This window comes from Equus quagga, chromosome 11 (genome assembly GCF_021613505.1).
Source record: "Equus quagga isolate Etosha38 chromosome 11, UCLA_HA_Equagga_1.0, whole genome shotgun sequence".
Taxonomy (NCBI): Eukaryota; Metazoa; Chordata; class Mammalia; order Perissodactyla; family Equidae; genus Equus; species Equus quagga.
This window is the reverse complement of record NC_060277.1, coordinates 74,416,384-74,435,889: the sequence shown is the minus strand read 5'-3', so window position 1 is coordinate 74,435,889 and position 19,506 is coordinate 74,416,384. Positions and strand designations below refer to the sequence as shown.

Here is a 19,506-nt window from a genome sequence, read left to right as displayed (position 1 = left end):
TTTGCCTGGGATGCTCTTCCCCCAGACCGCCTCTTCTTGTCCTTCTGGTTTCAGCTCAAATGCCATCTGCTCAAAGGTCCTCCCTCACAACCGATCTAAAGTACTAACCCCCAGTCACTATGTGATCAACTTGTTCTTTCTCTCTAACAAATTATCTGAAATTAGTTTTGTCACTGACCCCTCCCCCTAAACAATCAGTTGGGTGAAAGAGATCCTGTCTTTGTTCTAATACCCCCAGCACGAAGCACAGGGCCTTTTGCAGCCTGTGCTTAATATATTTTCTTTTTTTGAACTGATGAATGAGTTAGTATCTGAGGGCTTACACTGACACAAGCTATTCTCTCCCAAGACCCCCTGCTAAAAAGCAGAAATAGATGCTGTCTTGTTGGACAACCCAGGACACGCTAAGGAACAGCAGCCTAGGTGTCTAGCCACCACAGGGCCCTCCAGGACAGGGAGGCCAGGTAGAAGCAAGGTGGACCTGTGAGCCCGGGAGGACAGATACTAGGAAACTGTTACTTACACATAAATGAAGAATGAAAGGTATGCTCATACTTCGTATCATTCCAATTCACATTCAATCAATGTTTATTGAGAGCCTAGAATATGCCCGACATTTCACATGCTTATATTTAATCCTCACAACCACCTTGTAAGGGAGGTATCATTAGTGCTATTTTAACAAATGAAAAACTGAGGCTCAGAGAGATTAAACGGCTTATTCAAAGCTCCCCACATGGTTAAGTGCAGAAGCAAGAGTTTGAATTCAGGCATGCTTGACCCCAAGTCCAGAACTTTCCCCACTGTACCACATTGCCTCTATGAAAGGGTGAAAGGAACTTCTGCACACACACAGCATCAGGTCCTGATCTGCCACCTTCTGGACTCCCGTCAGGCTGTACCCAACAGGTATAGTCAGCCAGGGGGGCGGGAGTAAGGGAGAAGACCCCAGAGGTGACCTGTGACTGGCCCCTTCCATGAGAACAGTGCTAGGGCTTGTCCCTAGAGAAGCATGAGCAGAGGGGGCTAGAAGCCAACCCAGGGCTTTCCCCTAACGCTCTCTCTCAGTACAAGAGGACTGTGAGGAACAGGGCAGAAGCACAACAAGCTGCCTCTGCCCCAGAGGGAGCTACGCAAAGGCCTTCATCTTTAAGCCAGATAAGGAGACCCTGATGATGCACCTTTTGAGGATAGGGGGTTGTGCACGGACTAAGGGAGGATCTGAGCCACAAGAATGGGAAGGGAAGGAAAGATGAACCCTTCTTAGAGTGTTGTACTCTGGTTGCTGGATGAGGCAGCAGAGGCTGGAGACAAATCATTCGTGAGAGGCCCCATTGCTGTGCCTCTCAATCAGATACCTCCCACCCTGGCCAGAAAGGAAGGCTTTCTACTGAGATGCTGCCCTGCTCAGTCTATCTTCTCAGGCTTTTTCCAGGACTTGCGGGTCTCCAGGAAGATCTTGACCAGGGACAGGAGGATGGGCACAGCCATAGGCAGGAAGAGCGGGATGTAAATGGCAAACTTCTGGTCATCAGGGAAATAGAGGAGGTGGAGTAGTGACGGGTCAAAAAAGGCACGCTCCGAGGATGTCACAGCTTCCTGGCTGGCAACGAAGGCAGAGGCCAGGTGCCCAGAGGCCAACTCCTCTGCCGCCTTCTGGACTGCAGCTACAGCCCTGTAGACCTAGGAAGTGGGCAGGGGGTTACCAGTAAGTCCTAGGCATTGGTAGTGGGGATGCTGGGCCTCACAGTGTCTTCAGTCTACCAGAAAGGTTGCCTTAAGTTCACCTAGGATACATGGAGGCCAGGATAGAAGGGCTATAGTGTATTTTCTTAGTGCCTGCTTAAAACCTCAGACCCTCATCTGGACTCTTGCTGTGGAGCTGGCACTGCCCTCTAGAGGAAGCGTGGGGCACTCAAGGATGGCATGCACACACACACCCTGAACCTCAATTGGCTCTCTGGTTTCACCACACCCTGGCCCTCAATGGCCACTCCAATTCTAGGCCACAGAATCCATCCGCTGCCTGCTTACCTCAGATGCCACATCGTCCTTGATGACAATGTTGCTGATCTTGCCCAGAAGCTGGGCCAGGGAAGTGAGAGTGGTGGTGGCTGTGGCCAGGTTCTCCACGGACCGAGCCCAGAGCAGCCGGTCTAGCTCCCAGGTCATTAGCCCTTCACTCTTAGGCCCTGAAAACAGGCATTTTGGAGGCAGCTGGGGCTGAGCAATCCCAAAGAGCAGCCTGCGGGAACAGCGAAGTGAGGTCAAAGGAGCTGAGAAGAACTAGAAGGTGGAAGAAGATGGTTAAGACTCCTAGAATAACTACTAAGATTTTCAATCTTACCCAGAACCACAGGGGTTGTAGGGAAGTACCTCGGGGTCTTGGGGTGTGAGCAGCAACACTAAGCAATAATGAGGCCCAAGCCCTGCTTTAATCAGTGTTTTCACTTTTACCTGTTTCTATATTGGACTTCCAAGATCTTGTTTGAAGAACGGTTCCATGACTAAAACGTTTCTGGTAACACCAACTTAACTTAATCCCCTCACCCTGTCTACCCTCTCTTTGGACACATGGAGCCAGTGAGCCTTAGTTAAGGGATGATTCAGGACCACCTCTGATAAGGCTTGTGTGCTGTGCCTCTCTAATCCTGCACCCAGGGCAGACATTGCCAATCAATCAGAATCCTCTTTCCAGATGAGCCCAGACACAGCCTTAGAATCCTCAACATAGGACTTCAGGCAGCCACTGGCAATAGATCAGTTAGCCCAAGAATTAATAGCTATTTTCCTAAGCACCCATAATCACATCCCATGGACCTGACATTCATGAGTCTATTTTTCCTAAAACAGTTTTTGTCAGCAACGAGTCCTTCTTAGGAGACAGATAAAACCATCCCTGGAAACCTCTCTTGGTTTCCCTGGGGCTCTACACATAGTCAAGGAATCCTTGCCAGGTGAGATTTCATTCCAGTCAGCCCAGGAGACTGTGGTCACACTCAGGGGCCATGCCTCCAAGAGGATCACCCAGGACCTTACCGCAACTGAGCCAGGAACACCTCCATCACTCGCACCATGTCCACCTCAACTCTCACTGGCAGTTTCGAGGCATTGTAGGCTTTGGGGTCCACATTGTATACCTGCAAGGGGAAATGAGGTTGCCACATCATGCCAGGATCAGGCACAGCACCACCCTAGACACTCCAGAGCCCACGAGAGAAAAAGAAGACACATTCTGTGCTCTTTAGATATTATAAACCTGATGTATAGCTATTATTTTTTTAATATCTGCTGTTAGGAGTTTTATAAATTACCCTCATTACTCCCTCAAAAGTCCTATAACAGAGATATTTTTTATTCCACTTTAGAGTTCCTACTCATGAGAAACTCCCAGTCTAACAAGGGAGACAAAGTTCCCAACCTGGCAAGACTCCCATAGATAGAGCCAAGATCTAAAATATACACACAACAGTCCTGAGTAAGTGCAAACTGCAAGTGAAAAAGGGTCATATTATAGAAAACACTGACGGAAATAAGAAGCAGGAGGGCTGGCAGAGGAGGAGCAGGGGCTCACAGTACCCTCACTTCCCACAGGCTGGGCCACAGAGGACACCAGAGGAACAAGAGAAGGAACAGTCTCAGAGGACATCTGTCTGTCCCTGAAGCTTGGGCTCTGGGGTCTGCACAATGTGACCATTACCATAATGCCACCCCAGCGGGGACTGTGGAAGGCGTTGGTGGCCACTGGAGCCCCATCCTTGTCCTGAATGTACAGGGGGGAGTGGGCAAGCTCGGGTACATAGAGTAGGAAGTTGAGCACAGGGTAAAGGGAGGCAGCGCTGGATCCTGTGGTACAAAGAGAAGGGGAGTCAGATACCAAAACACGCTGGATCGAGATCTTAGTTCCAGGTCAGCCTCTAACTTACTGGTCACTCACTCTGGGCCTCATTTTCCCCACTGGTAATCACTAGGATATCCTTCAGTCCTGGTTGTCTGTGATAAAGAACCTCTGAACATTCTCCCAAGATGTACCACATAGATGAAGTGCAGTCCTTAGCCCCCAAATGCCCCTGGAACCTCCCCTCTTCTAAGAGGCACCCCCTTGCTTGTCTAAGACAGCTTTCTTGGCCACTGCCACATGGCACCCATATTACTATATCTTGTTTTATATACAAGTATAAATCTGACCTTAAGTCAGTTCCCTGCTTAATATCCGTCAAAGGCTAGCCATCCCTACCAGGTTAGAGTTGAAATTTCTTCATAAGGTCCTTTATGATCTGGTGCCTGCCCACTTCACCTTGGTCACTTTCTCACAGTTCAGCCACACTAAACTTCAGAGCTTCCTGAATGTCTATGTGCTCTTACATCTAAGCTCATAGTTCCCTTGTGTGAAATGTCCTTCTATTTCTAATCAGCACTGCCATAAAGCAGTCCCTCAACCAATATTTGCTGAATGAATGAATGAAGGAGGAATTTGCCGAGGCCTCATGTGCTGCCCCTCCCATACCCCTTGGTCCACAATGGCATGGCCCTGATACCTGAAATTCCACACCTAGTGATATACTCACTTTGGTTTGCCTGTATTACAGTTCTTGGTCATACCCACTCTTCCTTGGTATTACCCTGAAAATGATAAACTGGAATCCTACCTTCAAAATTCCTCAATCTCAATCAGCAGAACTGTCAGTTTGAATTCTACTTTCATGTACTTTTCCTGTTATCTTTCCTACATGTGTAACTATCCCTTTCCTGGACGGCTTGCAGGGAGGGAGACGCAGCCTATCCATTCATTTATAAAAAAGAGCTGGGAATCACATTTAATAAATGTGTTTGGATATGAAGGTGTGAAGATCTGTCATCAACAGGGTATCATGAAAAAGGAGCCTAAATGCCCAGCACTTCCTTGATGCCCTCAGACCAACCCAACCTGGGAACCATCGCTACATACAACCTGCCTCCAAACCCAAGGCCTATAGGGTCCGTCCCCAGCCTGGAAGAAAAACCCTCATCCTCAGGAGCTCACCCAGCCGGGACTCCACGGGGTTGATGACGTGGGGTAGACTGTGCGAGGCCAAATAGTAGCTGGAGGAAGCTGGGTCAAAGCGGGGGTTTACCCCCAACATTGCATAGTAAAGGATCTGTGGAGCAAAGGGGGAGAACATTATTTTGTTTATACATTTATATCCCACTTTGTCCCCAAAAAGATTTGAGGTGCCTTGAAAAGATACAATTAGGACAGAGCAAAATATTAAGAGGTAAAATTAGGGCTAAGAGAAAACAGATGTAGGAAAAATATAATGAAGTCAACGGTAAAATTAATAAATACAAGCTTTGAAAACCACATCTTTTACCAGGCTTTCTAACAGCCTAAACAAAGAGAGAAACAAAGAATATAATTCACTGTCCACAAGATCAAATCAAGTCAGTTATTCAGAAGTAATTACTCCCACTACCAAGACCTGATAGAAATTTCTCCCACTTTTTCCCTAAAAGGACATTATGTAATACAGAAAGCTCCATTCTTTACATCTTTATTGTTACTACATTAACATATTTCAGCAAGTTTTTTGGTTTTTTTAATAACTTTCTTAAGGATGGCACAACTGGCAAATACGGTTCTAGAGGGAGCCATAATGAAGTGAGTTTTAAATAGTATTGACAAAACTCCCCAAGCTAAACACCAAGGAGGGAAAAAAGACAGCATAATCATATACATACATGGGAAATTCCTGGCAAATCAGCAAGCTCTAAGAGCTGGAAGAACAGACTATATTTGTAAACACTAAATATGCATGGACTTTGAAAAGGATGGTGCAGCCAGGAAAAGGACTCCTCAACTTGCTCCCAGTCTCACCTGAGAGTCCACAGAGAAGTTGCCCGCAGCACTGAGGGCATTCAGGAAGGGCTGCACATAGCGCTGGACAGCCCCCTCGATGTCCCAGTGGACGTCATGGGACTTGGGGTCTGGGTTGAGTAAACTGAAGGTGATCTCATAGCCTATAGAAACAGGAGTCAGGGAAGCCAGAGGCTTCTGTGGATCAAGAGCAGCCTGTATCCCTGGCTGAGCTGAACTTGCTTTTCCTCTGGAATAGCACTGGTTGCCATCATGGAACCAAAGCGAGGATAAAACTAGGATGAGGAACACTGAGTGCTTTAAGAAAAAGCTGAGACCAGAGAAGAAAGGAGTAAAGAGTTTGCATGCAGATTCCCCTCCTGCCCCAATGCCTCCACCTTATTCATGTCCCTCTCTCTTCCCATGGCAAAGCCCAGTCACCCTACCCAAGCTGGACTTGAGAGGCCGCCTCTTATCAGAGCTCCATTTGTCCTCTGGAAGGTGGTCCGCCAGGGCCGCAGCAAGCACATCCTCAGTCAAAGACATGGCCTGGGCTACCTGGATTATGCGGCGGCCAATGATGTTAAAGGCCTCCCGGTGCATTATCCCCCGCATAACTGCTGTCCTCTTGGGCCCAATGTAGCTCATCATATCCTGTGAGAGGCAAGCAAGAGACAGAATGCCCATGGCTCAGGGAAGAAAGGAGAAGAGCACTCTGGTTCCTGTCTTTGAGACTCTGGCCTTTTGCCACTGACCAAGAGGCCTGCACCTCTCTTTAGATTCATAGTGAACTATTAACACAGCATTTCTGAACTATGGATATACATGAGCGTTTTCATTCATTTCAGATCCCTTTGCATCCCCAGTAGACATAAGTCCAGGCAATTACCTAAATCTTCACTGGCTAGAAACTAAGTGACAGCATGCTGAGCAAGAAAAGCAGAATAAACAAACTGGAAAGGTTCATATACGTAAAAGGCACACGGCAAAGAGGCAAGTACAAGAATGTTCATGATAATGTCTACATTATTTCTAATAGTAAAAATGTGGAGACACTGAAACGCCCATCAGTAACATAATGGAAAAATTATGCTATGTTATACAATGAAACATTAGATAGAATTAAACATGAATCCAGGGGCCAGCCCCAGGGCCGAGTAGTTAAGTTCATGCCCTTCAGTGGCCCAGGGTTTCGCGGGTTCGGATCCTGGGCGCAGAAATGGCACTGCTCTTCCCACCAGGCTGAGGGCGGCATCCCACATGACACAACCAGAAGGACCCACAACTAAAATATACAACTATGCACTGGGGGGATTTGGGGAGAAAAAGCAGGAAAAAAAGAAAAAAGAAGATTGGCAACAGTTGTTAGCTCAGGTGCCAATCTTAAAAATAAATAAAGAAATAAAGAAATAAAAATGAATCCATCAGATTCAACTACATGTATTAGCATGGATGATTCTCTCAAACATAAATGTTGAACAAAATGAAAGTTGCAGAAGAACATATGCTGTATTATACCATTTATATACAGTTCAAAAATATGTAAAATTAAATATATTGTTTACGGAGATACAACATATGTGATAAAACTCAAAAGAAAAGTAAGAAATGATACATACAAAATATGGTCACCTTGGGCTGAGCGGGAGTGGGGTGTAACCATGGAGACGCATGGGGCTCCAACTACACTGCTATCCTGTAGTTTGGAAGCTGGGGGTGGGTACATGGATGCTCATCAAAATTTTCTTTCATCTTTTCATAAGAATTAAATATTTCATTATAAATTTAAAAAGAAAATGGTACATGGTATACCTCCCACCGAGCCTTTTGCTCATAAAGTAAAAAGGTCAATGTAGGGCCCGTGTTACCACCACAACCCATTCAATCCAGCTTCTTTCTTTTAATCCTACTGATTTTTTTTCCCCTCTTTAAATGGTCACTGAAGCTTTAACCATCTATCATTGTTGGATTTAAAAAGAGCCAGAGTCAATGAATAAATCCCTGTTTTCATTCTTTTTAAAAAATAATTGGGGAATTTTCTGTAGCGAATGGAAGAAATGGACAGCAATACTGCAAGAGGGAGATGGCCTAGGAGAGGACGAGCTGAAGGACTAAGGCAAGGCCGCAGCCTCTGCTCACCCTACCTGAGGGAGAAGTGGAGAGTGTTCAGAGATCACGTACACAGTCAGGGAGCCCTCTGCTTGCTCCTGTGGCTCAGCTAACATGGTTTCTGCCTCTGGAGACAAGAGCAGGTACTGCACCAGGAGCAAAAACACCATTCCCTCTCCCCTCGGCCCACAGAGTGCCTAAGCCATCCCTCTGCCTCCCACTCACACCCAGCTGACCCTGTGGCCAGGCTTGGCCCTCAGTGGTCCAGGCGGAAACACAAGGTATCTCATTCTAAGCTTTCCCAGAAAGATTTTGGAGTTAAGACAAGGTATGGAAACTACACACTTAAAGATAAGAAGGAAAAAGAGGGTTTCATGTTGAAATGGTGTGATCACTCCTTCTGGTACCTTGCACACTGCCCAATGACAGGGCCTCCTCCTCATGGTCCAGAGCTCTCCGGTAGGCCTTCTGGAAACGGCATTTGATTTTCATTTTGTCTGAGTAGAAAAGGAAGACGCATGATGGGAAGAACACGTAACAGACCTCTCCCCACCTTCCCAGCCCTAACGCTGTCCAGCATCTGAGGATAGCAAGATGACTGCAGAGAAAGACCAAGAAGCTACAGCCACTTCTAACAATTTCTGCATGGATGATATCAAATACACAACACTCCACTTCTTCCATCTGCCCAACTCTTGCCTCTGCCTACGGACACACTACCTTCAACCTGAAGTATCCTTCCACACAGGGAAATCTATTACAATATTCAGTACATTAACAGGTGAAAGGAGAAAAACCATATGATCACTTCAATAGGTGCCCCAAAATAATTAACTTCCATGAACATTCTTGATAAAAACAAGAAGCACACTTAACAACAACACAGAAAATACAGTTCCATCACAATCAGTAATAAAAGAAGGATGCCTGCTATCTCCTCTATTATTCAGCATGTTCTTTCTGAAGTTCCTGACCAATGTAGTAAGTGAAGAAAGAGAAATAAAACATGAATATTTGAAAGAAAGAGAGAAAATGGCCACTTTTGAAGTAGTATATTTTCCAAGAAAATCAAGGAGAACCAACTGAAAAATTATTAGAACTAGTAACAGTTCTAGATACAAGAATACGTAAGCATCAATAGCTTTCTGATAAATATGAGCAATATCCAATTAGAAAAGCAAGTATTTTAAAAATCCCAACCGTAATAACAATAAAGAACATAAAAATACCCAGGAATAAATGTATGAAACTATAAGAAAAAACCCAGGACTTTACTAAAGGACATAAAAGAAGATCTGAATAAAATGGAAAAGGAATACAAGGCTCCTGGACGGAAAGATTAAATAGTCTAAGGATGTCAATTCTGCCCAAGTTAATCTATACATGTAAGGCAATCCCAAAGGGATTTTTTTCATCCCCTGGAACTTGACAAATTGAACCTAAAATTTATTGGGCAAGTTCTTTATAGAAGAATTCTAGATCATGTATGCAGAAGAAATTATAGAGTTTAAAAACTGCCATTTTGCAACCATTAATGAAGTAGATTCCAGCATCAATGGATGCTAAAACCATCAGGTAAAACGTTAACAGGGAACTAAATATAGAGATCAAGCTGACAATAACTGAACTCACTAAATCATCTTTGCATTAACCAAAGTGAAACAACCAGCCAGTACATGCTTCATGACATACACAACAGGAAGTATACCACATCAACTATAAAGTATTCTTGCCTAAAAAATTGAACCTGATTTTAATCAAACCTATAAATCTAACTACCAGTTTATAAGAAATATGGATAATATGGGGCCGGCCCGGTGGCGCAGCAGTTAAGTGCGCACGTTCCGCTTTGACAGCCCAGGGTTCACCGGTTCAGATCTCGGGTGCGGACATGGCACCACTTGGCAAAAGGCATGCTGTAGTAGGAGTCCCACATATAAAGTAGAGGAAGATGGGCACGGATGTTAGCTCAGGGCCAGTCTTCCTCAGCAAAATGAGGAGGATTGGCAGTAGTAAGCTCAGGGCTAATCTTTCTCAAAAAAAAAAAAAAAAAAAGAAATATGGACAATAGAGGAATAAATTAAATGAAAGTAGGAGGAAGCAATCTGCCAAATCCAGAATATGAAACGTTCTATAAAACAAATGACCTGGTTTCTCCAACAAATCAATGAAAAGAAGTTGTATTGGGATGGGGTAGGAACAGCTAATATACAATGAAAGAGATTTAACAAAATGCAGTATGTTGATCCTGATTAGAATAAACCAGCTGTAAAAGGACACCTTTGAGATAATTAAGGAAATCTGAATACAGACTGGAAATTAGGTGACATTAAGGAGTTATGGCTAATGTGGTTAGGTGTGATAATGGTAGTTATGTTTAAAAAACAAAAAAACCCTTCAATGGCTTCCCTTCCCATCCAGAATAAAAGCCACATGTGAGTCTGGGCCCCTTTTCCCACTCTGGTTTTATTTCATTTCCTCTTCCTCTCTCCCTCACTCACCTCACTCTAGCCACAATGCCATTCTTACTGTCCTGCAAAGGCACCACCCCTGCTCCCACCTCTGGACCTTATACTTGCTTTTCTCTGTGCCAAAAATGCTCCTCTCCCAGATATCTACACAACTTACTCCTTCACCTCTTTTAGGTCTTTACTTGAATGTCCTGTTTTCAAATGATACCTTTCCCTGTCACCCTATCTAAAATGGCAAAGACCTCCCCATCCCCCAAGAAAATCTCTCTATCCCCCTGCCCTGTTCTATTTTTTTCCTATCACCATCTAACACACATTTTTCGTTTATCCTTTTAATTATCTGTTCTCCTCTTTTTTGTTCACTGTAGCAACTACAACTGTATCTGACACAGGAACTCAATATTTGTTGAATAAATGAACAACACTATTACTAGTCCTAATTAACAGATGAGAAAACCAAGGTTTAGAGAGGTTTAACATCCTCACCCAAATTCACACAAATAAGTGGCAGAACCAAGGCTTTAACTCAGCTCTCTTATACCAAATTCCATACTCTTGGCCACTCCACATACTACCTTCCCAGTATGTCCATACTATTGAACACTGTGTCACTAAATCTGAAGAAGTCCACGACAAATTGACGACAATCAAGTTGCAAACTGACATGTGAGGTATGACCCAATTTTTGTTTTGAGAAACAAAATGTATGTGTGTGTACCTTAGGTTAAACCATATGACATATGATCTTTTAAAAAATGTTTGACCAAGGTTAAAAAACTAGAAACTTGGGGCCAGCCCAGTGGCACAGTGGTTAAGTTCGCAAGTTCTGCTTTGGCAGCCCGGGGTTCACGAGTTTGGATCCTGGGTGCGGACATGGCACTGCTTGGCAAGCCATGCTGTGGCAGGCGTCCCACTTATAAAGTAGAGGAAGATGGGCATGAATGTTAGCTCAGGGCCAGTCTTCCTCAGCAAGAGAGGAGGATTGGTGGTAGATGTTGGCTCAGGGCTAATCTTCCTCAAAAAAAAACCAAAAAACAAAAAAAACTAGAAAGTAAATGGCACATAGGCACTTCATGATCTGGACTCAGCCTACATCTCCAGTCACTCCCAATCTTTCACTTCACACTCCAGAAAGGTAAAACTGCTCATAGATCACCCCTCCATGCTTTTACACGGGAGGCAGTATGGTTTGTTGGTTGAAAGCTTGAACAGTAGAATCAGTCAGGCCTGGATTTGTTTATTTATTTATTACTTTTTTGAGGAAGATTAGTCCTGAGCTAACTGCTGCCAATCCTCCTCTTTTTCCTGAGGAAGACTGGCCCTGAGCTAACATCCGTGCCCATCTTCCTCTACTTTATATGTGGGACACGTACCACAGTATGGCTTGCCAAGCAGCGCCATGTCCCCACCCGGGATCCTAACCAGCCAACACCAGGCCACTGAAGCAGAATGTGCGCACTTAACCACTGCGCCACTCGGCCAGCCCAGGCCTGGATTTAAATCCCAGTTTCACCTCTTACTAGCTAGCTGTGTGATATGGGACAAATTAAAAACTCTAAGTCCATTTTTTCGTTTATAAAATGGGGATCATAATGTTAGAGAGGATTAAATGAGGTAACACATGTAAAGTGCTTTACCCAGTTTCTGGCATATAGTAAATAACTAATATTAGCTATCATTATTACTGGCTCATGCTATTCCCTCCTTCCCCTCCTCATTTAACCCGAACTCCTACACATTCTTTAAAAATCCTCAGGGGGCCACCCCCATGGCCGAGTGGTTAAGTTCGCGCGCTCCCCTTCGGAGGCCCAGGGTTTTGCCGGTTTGAATCCTGGGCACGGACATGGCACCGCTCATTGGGCCATGCTGAGGCGGCGTCCCACGTGCCACAACTAGAAGGACCCACAACTAAAAATACACAACTATGTATTGGGGGGCTTTGGGAGAAAATGGAAAAATAAAATCTTAAAAAAAAATCCTTAAAAATTACATCCCCTGAAACCTTCTCTGCCTTTTTTTCCTCCCAGACAGTTAAAGGCTCTTTATTAAGAGCAACCTCTGCTTTTTTTTTTTTTTTAAGATTTTATTTTTCCTTTTTCTCCCCAAAGACCCCCAGTACATAGTTGTGCATTTTTAGTTGTGAGTCCTTCTAGCGGTGGCATGTGGGACGCCGCCTCAGCCTGGCCTGACAAGCAGTGCCATGTCCGCACCCAGGATCTGAACCGGAGAAACCCTGGGCCACTGAAGCAGAGCGCATGAACTTAACCACTCGGCCACAGGGCAGCCCCATAACTGTTTCTTATATACTTCTACTGTGATTTCTTTATCTAAGTGTCTCTCTGCCCTGACTATGAATTTTATTATCAATTTCTTATTCATCCCCAAATTCCTGGTACTAAGAAAAGTGCCTAACGCTCAGTAAAGTGTTTAACGTTAACCTGAATAAGGCCTGTGTGTGCAAGTCCAACTTGATTCCAATCCCTGCATTCTTTCCACTACATTCTACTTCCTCCCCTGTCCCCTAATGAGCATCAACTGCTTCTGATCAGGTAACTGTTTTATGAACAAAATTGCCTCCTTAATAATGAACGCTGAATTTAAAGCTGCTTTTCCTCTAACCAAACACACTGTTCACCCAGAGAGGCCTTTTAGTAAATTTTTAACTACCTTTATGTGATACCCGCGCTCCTTCTACCCAACCCATCTCTGGACTGAGCTCACACTGGAAAGGCAGCGCTGACCCGCCCCCAGGAACTCACATTTCAGAGGGATCTCTCTCTCATGCACAACGGTGAAGGGCAGCTTCTCCTGGTCGTCCAGTGGTACTGAGTCCCGAGTAAACACGACAGTGACGGGCACCATGAGTCGCAGCTACGGGAAGGAGGATCAGGGCCACCAGCTGAGTCTCCACCTTGCGGGTGGGCTGTCCCCTGGCCCTCCCGCACCGAGGTCTCACCTGCAGGGCATTCAGCCCACTGATCTGGGAGTAAGGCAACGGGGCCCGGTAGGTCTCCGTGGTCTTCCACCAGAGCGGCAGCCCCAGCACGATGGCCACCGCAGCGAAGAAGAGGGCGGCGCGCTTGCCTCGGACCACCTCTGGAGGGACGGAGGGACAGACTGAGGTGCCGAAAGCGGGCTCGGGTGCCGGCCCCACTCCCAACAAGGAGGAGCCCCGGCAATCGGTACCCAGAGGCTCTCGGACCGCGCCCGTACGGATCCCCGTGCGAGCGGCCCGGGCCTCAGTCTGAAGGGATCTTGTCTGAAGCGGCCCCTGACCCCCAGTCCGCGGGACCTCGGGCACACCACAATCCCCACTCCCGCATCTCTCCGTCGCAATAAGCCAGCCGCAGGCCCCCACCCGAACGCCACTGCACCTAGGTCTGTGGCAGCTGCCCCGGCTGCCGCCATGCTGGCTTCCGGCTGCTCCAGCCGCCAAAGGGCGGAGTTGCGTAGGCCTCCCCCAATCAGAAACTCGCAGCGAGGGGGCGGGGCCACGGCCGCGATCGCGGCCAATCGCGAGCGGCCCTCCAGACGCGCAGGCGGAGAAGGCCGGCGAGCGTGGGCGGGGTGCGCAGGGAGCCTCGCCCGGAGTTTGCATGGTCAGCACGGAGCCCGGAGGCTGTCGAGGGGCTGTGCCCTTGTCGGCGTGGATGGAAGGTGCTTGGTTAGTCCGCTTCCTTGTAGAACACACTTTTAGCTCTGGGGATTAAGAGCGCAAATCTGCAGTCGTTGAAGACTAGCTGGGCGACCATGGGCAGTTCTAAGTCTCAGCTTTCTCAACTGGAAAATGGAGATGTTTGCCAAAATGAGGTCATTCATGTTATGAGCCTGGCACACGGCAAGCACTCAAATGTCACCTATCACCATCACTGTTTATTATCCCTACCATAGAGGTCTTTTTCCAGACACCCGCTCCTCAAGCTTCAAACATGGAGGTGACAAGCTAGTAGTACCTTTTTAGCGTATTTGGCTCATGGAGTTTTTAAAATAAATTTGAATTCATTTCCAACTTGTAAAAGTCCGGATACTTCACTTAAAATTCTTGAAAATTCACGATCACAGCCTCTGGATCCTGATTACTTTGGTTCGGATCCTGGCTTCACCCCTTCAACTGAGTGATCTTGAGAAGTTAACCTCTCTGTTCCTGTTTCCTCACATTAAAATTGGGATAGTGTAGTAAATGAGTGAACAAATACCAAGTGATTAGAATAGGGCCTGGCAGGAGCACATAGAAAGTGCTACGTAAGCGTTGGCTAAGTTTGTTAATATAAAGTCAGGTCACATTGTGCCTACGTTCCAATATTGCAATAATTAGCAGGGTAGAGCCCTGGTTGTGCACTTTACACAGAACATGGCCTTCCCAGTTGACACAGAACACATCAGCAGGTTCTCTTATCTTTTTACCTGCTCAGATAGATCCAGGTGTTCAAACTACCCCTATACCCCAGCCAAGTGGTCCAAGTTCAGCATGCGACTTCACCAGGTCTGCCCTTGCCCAGACCCTCAAATTGGTCCCCTCTGTGCCCCCATCTACCCCAAATGGGAGTAGGCAATAGCCCTTGGCAGCCTCCTAGATACCTTGCTCAGTCTGGCAGTCCTGAGCCTTGGGGTTTTTCCTTGTTGGGCAGCAGCCCAGGTGGTCCCCTGGGGTGGCTCCCCCTAGCCAAATGTGTCAAGCCCCAGCAGGACTCAACACAGCTGAGAAGTAAGAAACTCCCAAACCCTCTTATCCCAGTTTTGGGCCTTGCACAAAAACTGCCTTCGGGAGTTGCTCAAGTCTTGCTTCACTCCATCCTTCTGCAGCTGCAGCCTAGTGCCTCTGATGTGGCAGTCCCTGAAAGACTTGCAGCCCTCTATACTGCCACGCTCCAGCATTGGACATTAATAGGCAAGAGCCTGAGCTGGGAGTGGTGACTGGGTGTGCCCTTCCCCCATAAACTTAAAGCACGGTAAAACTTAAAACCCCCCCTCTCCACCTCCACAATCAGAGAGCTCAGAGACAGAGTCAGCGCAGAGATCAGAAACTGGGAGGTGGGAATTTGATGTGTAAAAGAGACAGACAAAGTAGCATGTTTTGCTACCATTTATTTGCTATGTGGTATGTACCCAAGGCATGAGTCAGGTCTGGTGTCCTACCCTCTGATCCCAGGAGAGAAGGCAGGCAAGAAGAGTCCAAGGAGAAGCTATCCCATCATGGGGAAGTTGTAGGGGCTGACAGAGGCAGGGGAAAGACCCAGACATCCTGCTCTGACTTCTAGCAAGTTCTCCTGCCCTCAGTCATGAAGGGCTCCCTATCCTCCCGTCCAAAGGTCCCAGGTGCAGCAATGGGAGAGGGGAAGGGAGGAGGAAAAAGGAAGATGACTCAGTGCTGAATGGAGGCATCTCTGCTCTGCATGGCTATTTGGCCCTGGTCCTAACTACAGGCAAACTGGGTTCAGATGGCCAGGCCAAGTGCTGTGGTATGGAGTAGGGACTCAGTAGGCATGGTTGGCAATGTAGAGGGACTGTGCTGCTGCTCCACCATCTTCTCCACTTCCTTCATACTTGCCCTGGGCTGCAAGCCCATTCACCTGCAAAAGGGAAGAGGGGTAAGCAGCCTGATCCAGCCCACAGGTGCCAAACCCTGCCTAGGCTATAGCCTCCAGGTGCTACCCCCTGCCTAGCTACACACCACCTCCCCAACCACCACCTCTAGCTCCCAACCTCAGCCCGCTTGATAAACTCCTCAGTGGCGGCCCCAGCATTGTCCTGTTGCCCTCGCCAGGCATTGAGTGCAGAGGCCTGCAGGGCCCGTCCATAGGAGAAGGTGAGGGCCCAGGGCCGGGGAAGAGGGCAGCGGTTGATAGCATTGAGGTTGAGTGATGCCTCCTCTTCACTCTGACCCCCAGACAGGAAGGTCACTCCTAGAGTGGAGAAGAGAAGACAACGGGTCAGTCACTCCCTATTTTTCCAGCGTAAGGGACCCCTGAAGGCCACAAGAAGAACATGAGGATGAATCTTAGAGATGGGAACAAGTTAGGAAGTAAGGTGGTACCTGGGACAGCTGGGGGCACAGAGCGACGCAGGGCAGTGACAGTTGCCATGGCAATCTCCTCTGGGCTATACTTAATGGGACAGGCATGGCCAGGGGTCACCATGTTGGGCTTGAGCAGGGTCCCCTCTAGGTACACATGATGGTCACTCAGGGCCTTGTACACAGCAGCTAGGACCTGGGGATCAGAGAAGGTTTATTAGGTTCTGGGCCCTTGCCACTGATTGCTCTATGCTCCCTGACTAGGGGTGGGTGGGCATGACTGTGAAGGTCAGTATAGGCTCAGACTCACAGGTCTGTTTTAGGATCCAGTAAAAGAGTGCTGGGGGAGAGTGCCTGCATCTGAGCAGGAACTATGGGGAACAGGCTCCCCTGTCAGTGTCTGTGCCCAGGTGTGGACTCACCTTCTCTGTAACATACTGGCAACGTTTGAGGTCATGGTCTCCATCAGGCAGGATTTCTGGTTCCACAATAGGCACAATGCCATTCTGCAGGTAAGAATAGAGTAGCTTGGGAGAGGTAGTAGGCAGGATGGGAGAAAGCCCTGTAACCCTCTCCCCACCAGGCCCAGGGAACCCCATCTGATCCCCTCACACACATATACACAAACCTGCTGGCAGATGCTGGCATAGCGGGCCAGCACATTGGCATTCTCCAGAATGGCAAGTGCTGAGGGTGTGCGCTCGCTGATTTTCAGCACACAGCGCCACTTGGCGAAGTCTGCACCATCCTTCTTGTACTGGGCACAGCGTTCCGAGAGCCCATCCAGCCCTGCAGGCACAGTGTCAGCCTCATCACTCTTTGCCAGCATCAACTACCCAACAACCCTATGGTCCTGAAGCCTACCCCTCCTGTACCTTGAGTGGTGGTTTCTCCATCAGTCCCGGCTAGAGGCACTACACCCTTGTCAACCTGTAGGGGAAACACAGGTAGAGGGCTGAACTCAAGCAACGTTCCCCTTGCCACCCCTCACACACACATCAGTTTCCATGCTCAACCCCATCCAGGGCCAGTGGCTGCACCTTGATGCCCACGACAATGCCCTTATCCTGGATGGTACGGACGAAGGGGACACCATTATCATCTTTCTGGTAGAGTGTCTCATGGAAGAAGATGACACCTCCAATGCACTTCTTCACACGGTCATCGGCACTGAACAAGACCTGGCGGTACAAACGGCGGTTCTCCTCTGTGTTCTCCACCCCGATCTGGCTCAGCCGCTTGGCCATGCTGCCTAGAGGCAAAGAGGGGTGGCAAGGTCATTCCAACAGCTCCCTGGTCACCTCTACCCCACCTGGCTATAGGCACCCACCTACCTACAGACTCATCTGCGGCCAGAATGCCTTTGCCTGGGGCCACAATCCGAAGGGCAATGTCGGACAACTCCTTTTTCTGCTCGGCAGAAAGGGCTGGGTACGAGTGAGGCATGGTGACAGCTCTGTGAAATGGAGACAAGATATAAAAACTGGACCCCACCCACTACTTCCTCTGCTTCCTCTCCTGGCCATATGGGCCAAATGGCAGCCACCCCTGACCCCCCAACACCCAACAAGCATGGAGCTGGAAATAGGGCAGCAGTCCTTGGCATGAGTCCTGGGCGTCAAAGTGGCACCAATCCCACTGACAGCTAGCAGGCTTGGGCCCCAGTTCCCACATCGCCTTTTGTCCCTGGTGGGCACCCTTCCCAGCCCCAGGGAAAGATGCAGGGTGGGGGTGGGGAGGTGAGCAGCCCTGAAGCTATCGGTCTTCTTATGAAACTACTGCTCAAACGAAGAGGCCAATCCTTCTTTCACTGAATTTGGCCCCTTCGTCAGGTAGGCATAAGCCCTAACCTTCCAGCTTCCCTTTTCTCATCATCATTAGGACCCCTAGGGAAAAGTGCACTTACTTTCAAGGCTTCAGGATGAGGCAAAAGTACCCATCACCCCTCTTCCCTTGGCTTCTGGAGGAAAAGGTTGAGAGGAGGGGGGCAGATAGGGAGTAGGAATGGCACAAATAACTGCCACAGACTTGCATAACTTCTTTTCCATACCCCAAAACTGACTGCGTATGCAGTCAGATTGGAGCAGAGGATCAGGGTTGAAAGGAATAAGTAGAGAGCCTGAGAAAGGGAGGGAGAGATGCAGGAGGAGCAGGGAGGAGACTCGTAGGGAGGTGATGGTTAGACAGGCTAACTAGTCAGCAGAAAGGACCTAGACCAGGGGGACAGAGAAGGCAAGAGAACTGGAGAGGAAACAGCCTAGGAGAGGGAGCAGGCTGACATTAAAATAGTCTGGGTGGGAGAGGCTGACCCCAAGGAAAAATCCAGTAGGTAGGAAGATTTGGGATTGGAAAAGCTGAGGTCTAGACGTGGTGTCGTGGGACAGGCTGAACCATGGGGTTTCAAGTGGGCAGAAATGAGAGAGGATGTAAGGAGAGCGCCCAGAAGGCACATCTAGGGACCCCGGGAACAGGGCAAGGATGGCAGGGGGAAGAGTCAGGGAGAGGAAGGGGAGATGCTGAGCTTCTCCCGCCTCGCCCTGGGCCTCACCTGTGCGCAGTGAGTTAGCAGCAGCAGCCACACCAACAGCTCGAGGTCAGGTCGGCAACAGCTGTGGCTCCAGCCACGGCTCCTGTAAATGAGGCTGCGGATGCCGCAGAGCTACGTGACTCCCCCCGGGGGGCGGGGCCAGCACCTCCCCCGCCCTGGCCACGCCCCCTCCTCAGGACTGGTGCTCGTGGCAGGGTCACGCCCACAGGGGCGGGGCGACGAGGTGGAGTGACTCCCCTGCCAGGATCTCGGAGGCTGTTGTGGTCTGTCCCCCCGCCCACCTCGTGGATCCCTGCCACCAGGGCCCCAGAGGCAGGAAATGGCCTTGCCCTCATTTCTGCCACAATTGCCTTTACCATATGCCAGGCATTGTGCTGGATGTTAGGGATTAAGCCTGGTCTGGTGAAGAAGAGTCACCTAAATTGTCACAACAGGTCAAGTAGGTAGGACAGAGCCACCAACAAAGTGCAGGAGTCCAGGACAGGGAGTAAGGAACTGAGTTTCTTTCTATGCACCCCTTATTCACCTGGGC

General features: G+C 48.3%; 2 protein-coding genes across 3 annotated transcripts; both read right to left on the bottom strand.

Moving 5' to 3' along the window:
• Window positions 1–559: 559 nt before the first annotated feature.
• PIGS (phosphatidylinositol glycan anchor biosynthesis class S) lies at window positions 560–13,857 on the bottom strand. Its single transcript, XM_046677768.1, has 12 exons — window positions 13,788–13,857; window positions 13,370–13,509; window positions 13,173–13,284; window positions 8,350–8,439; window positions 7,978–8,069; window positions 6,280–6,487; window positions 5,855–5,997; window positions 5,024–5,138; window positions 3,701–3,846; window positions 3,040–3,140; window positions 2,035–2,245; window positions 560–1,683 (listed from the first exon to the last, which is right to left on the bottom strand). Exons 1-12 carry the CDS (start codon window positions 13,819–13,821, stop codon window positions 1,408–1,410), a joined length of 1,668 nt encoding a protein of 555 aa, XP_046533724.1. The 5' UTR covers window positions 13,822–13,857; the 3' UTR covers window positions 560–1,407.
• Window positions 13,858–15,483: 1,626 nt separating this feature from the next.
• ALDOC (aldolase, fructose-bisphosphate C) lies at window positions 15,484–19,109 on the bottom strand. Of its 2 annotated transcripts, XM_046675641.1 has the most exons (10): window positions 18,975–19,058; window positions 18,333–18,386; window positions 17,761–17,882; window positions 17,467–17,678; window positions 17,302–17,356; window positions 17,055–17,215; window positions 16,849–16,932; window positions 16,448–16,622; window positions 16,117–16,316; window positions 15,484–15,983 (listed from the first exon to the last, which is right to left on the bottom strand). In XM_046675641.1, exons 3-10 carry the CDS (start codon window positions 17,870–17,872, stop codon window positions 15,888–15,890), a joined length of 1,095 nt encoding a protein of 364 aa, XP_046531597.1. In that variant the 5' UTR covers window positions 17,873–17,882; window positions 18,333–18,386; window positions 18,975–19,058; the 3' UTR covers window positions 15,484–15,887. The 2 variants fall into 2 exon arrangements, with proteins under 2 accessions (XP_046531597.1, XP_046531598.1); XM_046675642.1 differs by lacking the exon at window positions 18,333–18,386 and having other exon boundaries at window positions 18,975–19,109.
• Between the last annotated feature and the right edge of the window lie 397 nt (window positions 19,110–19,506).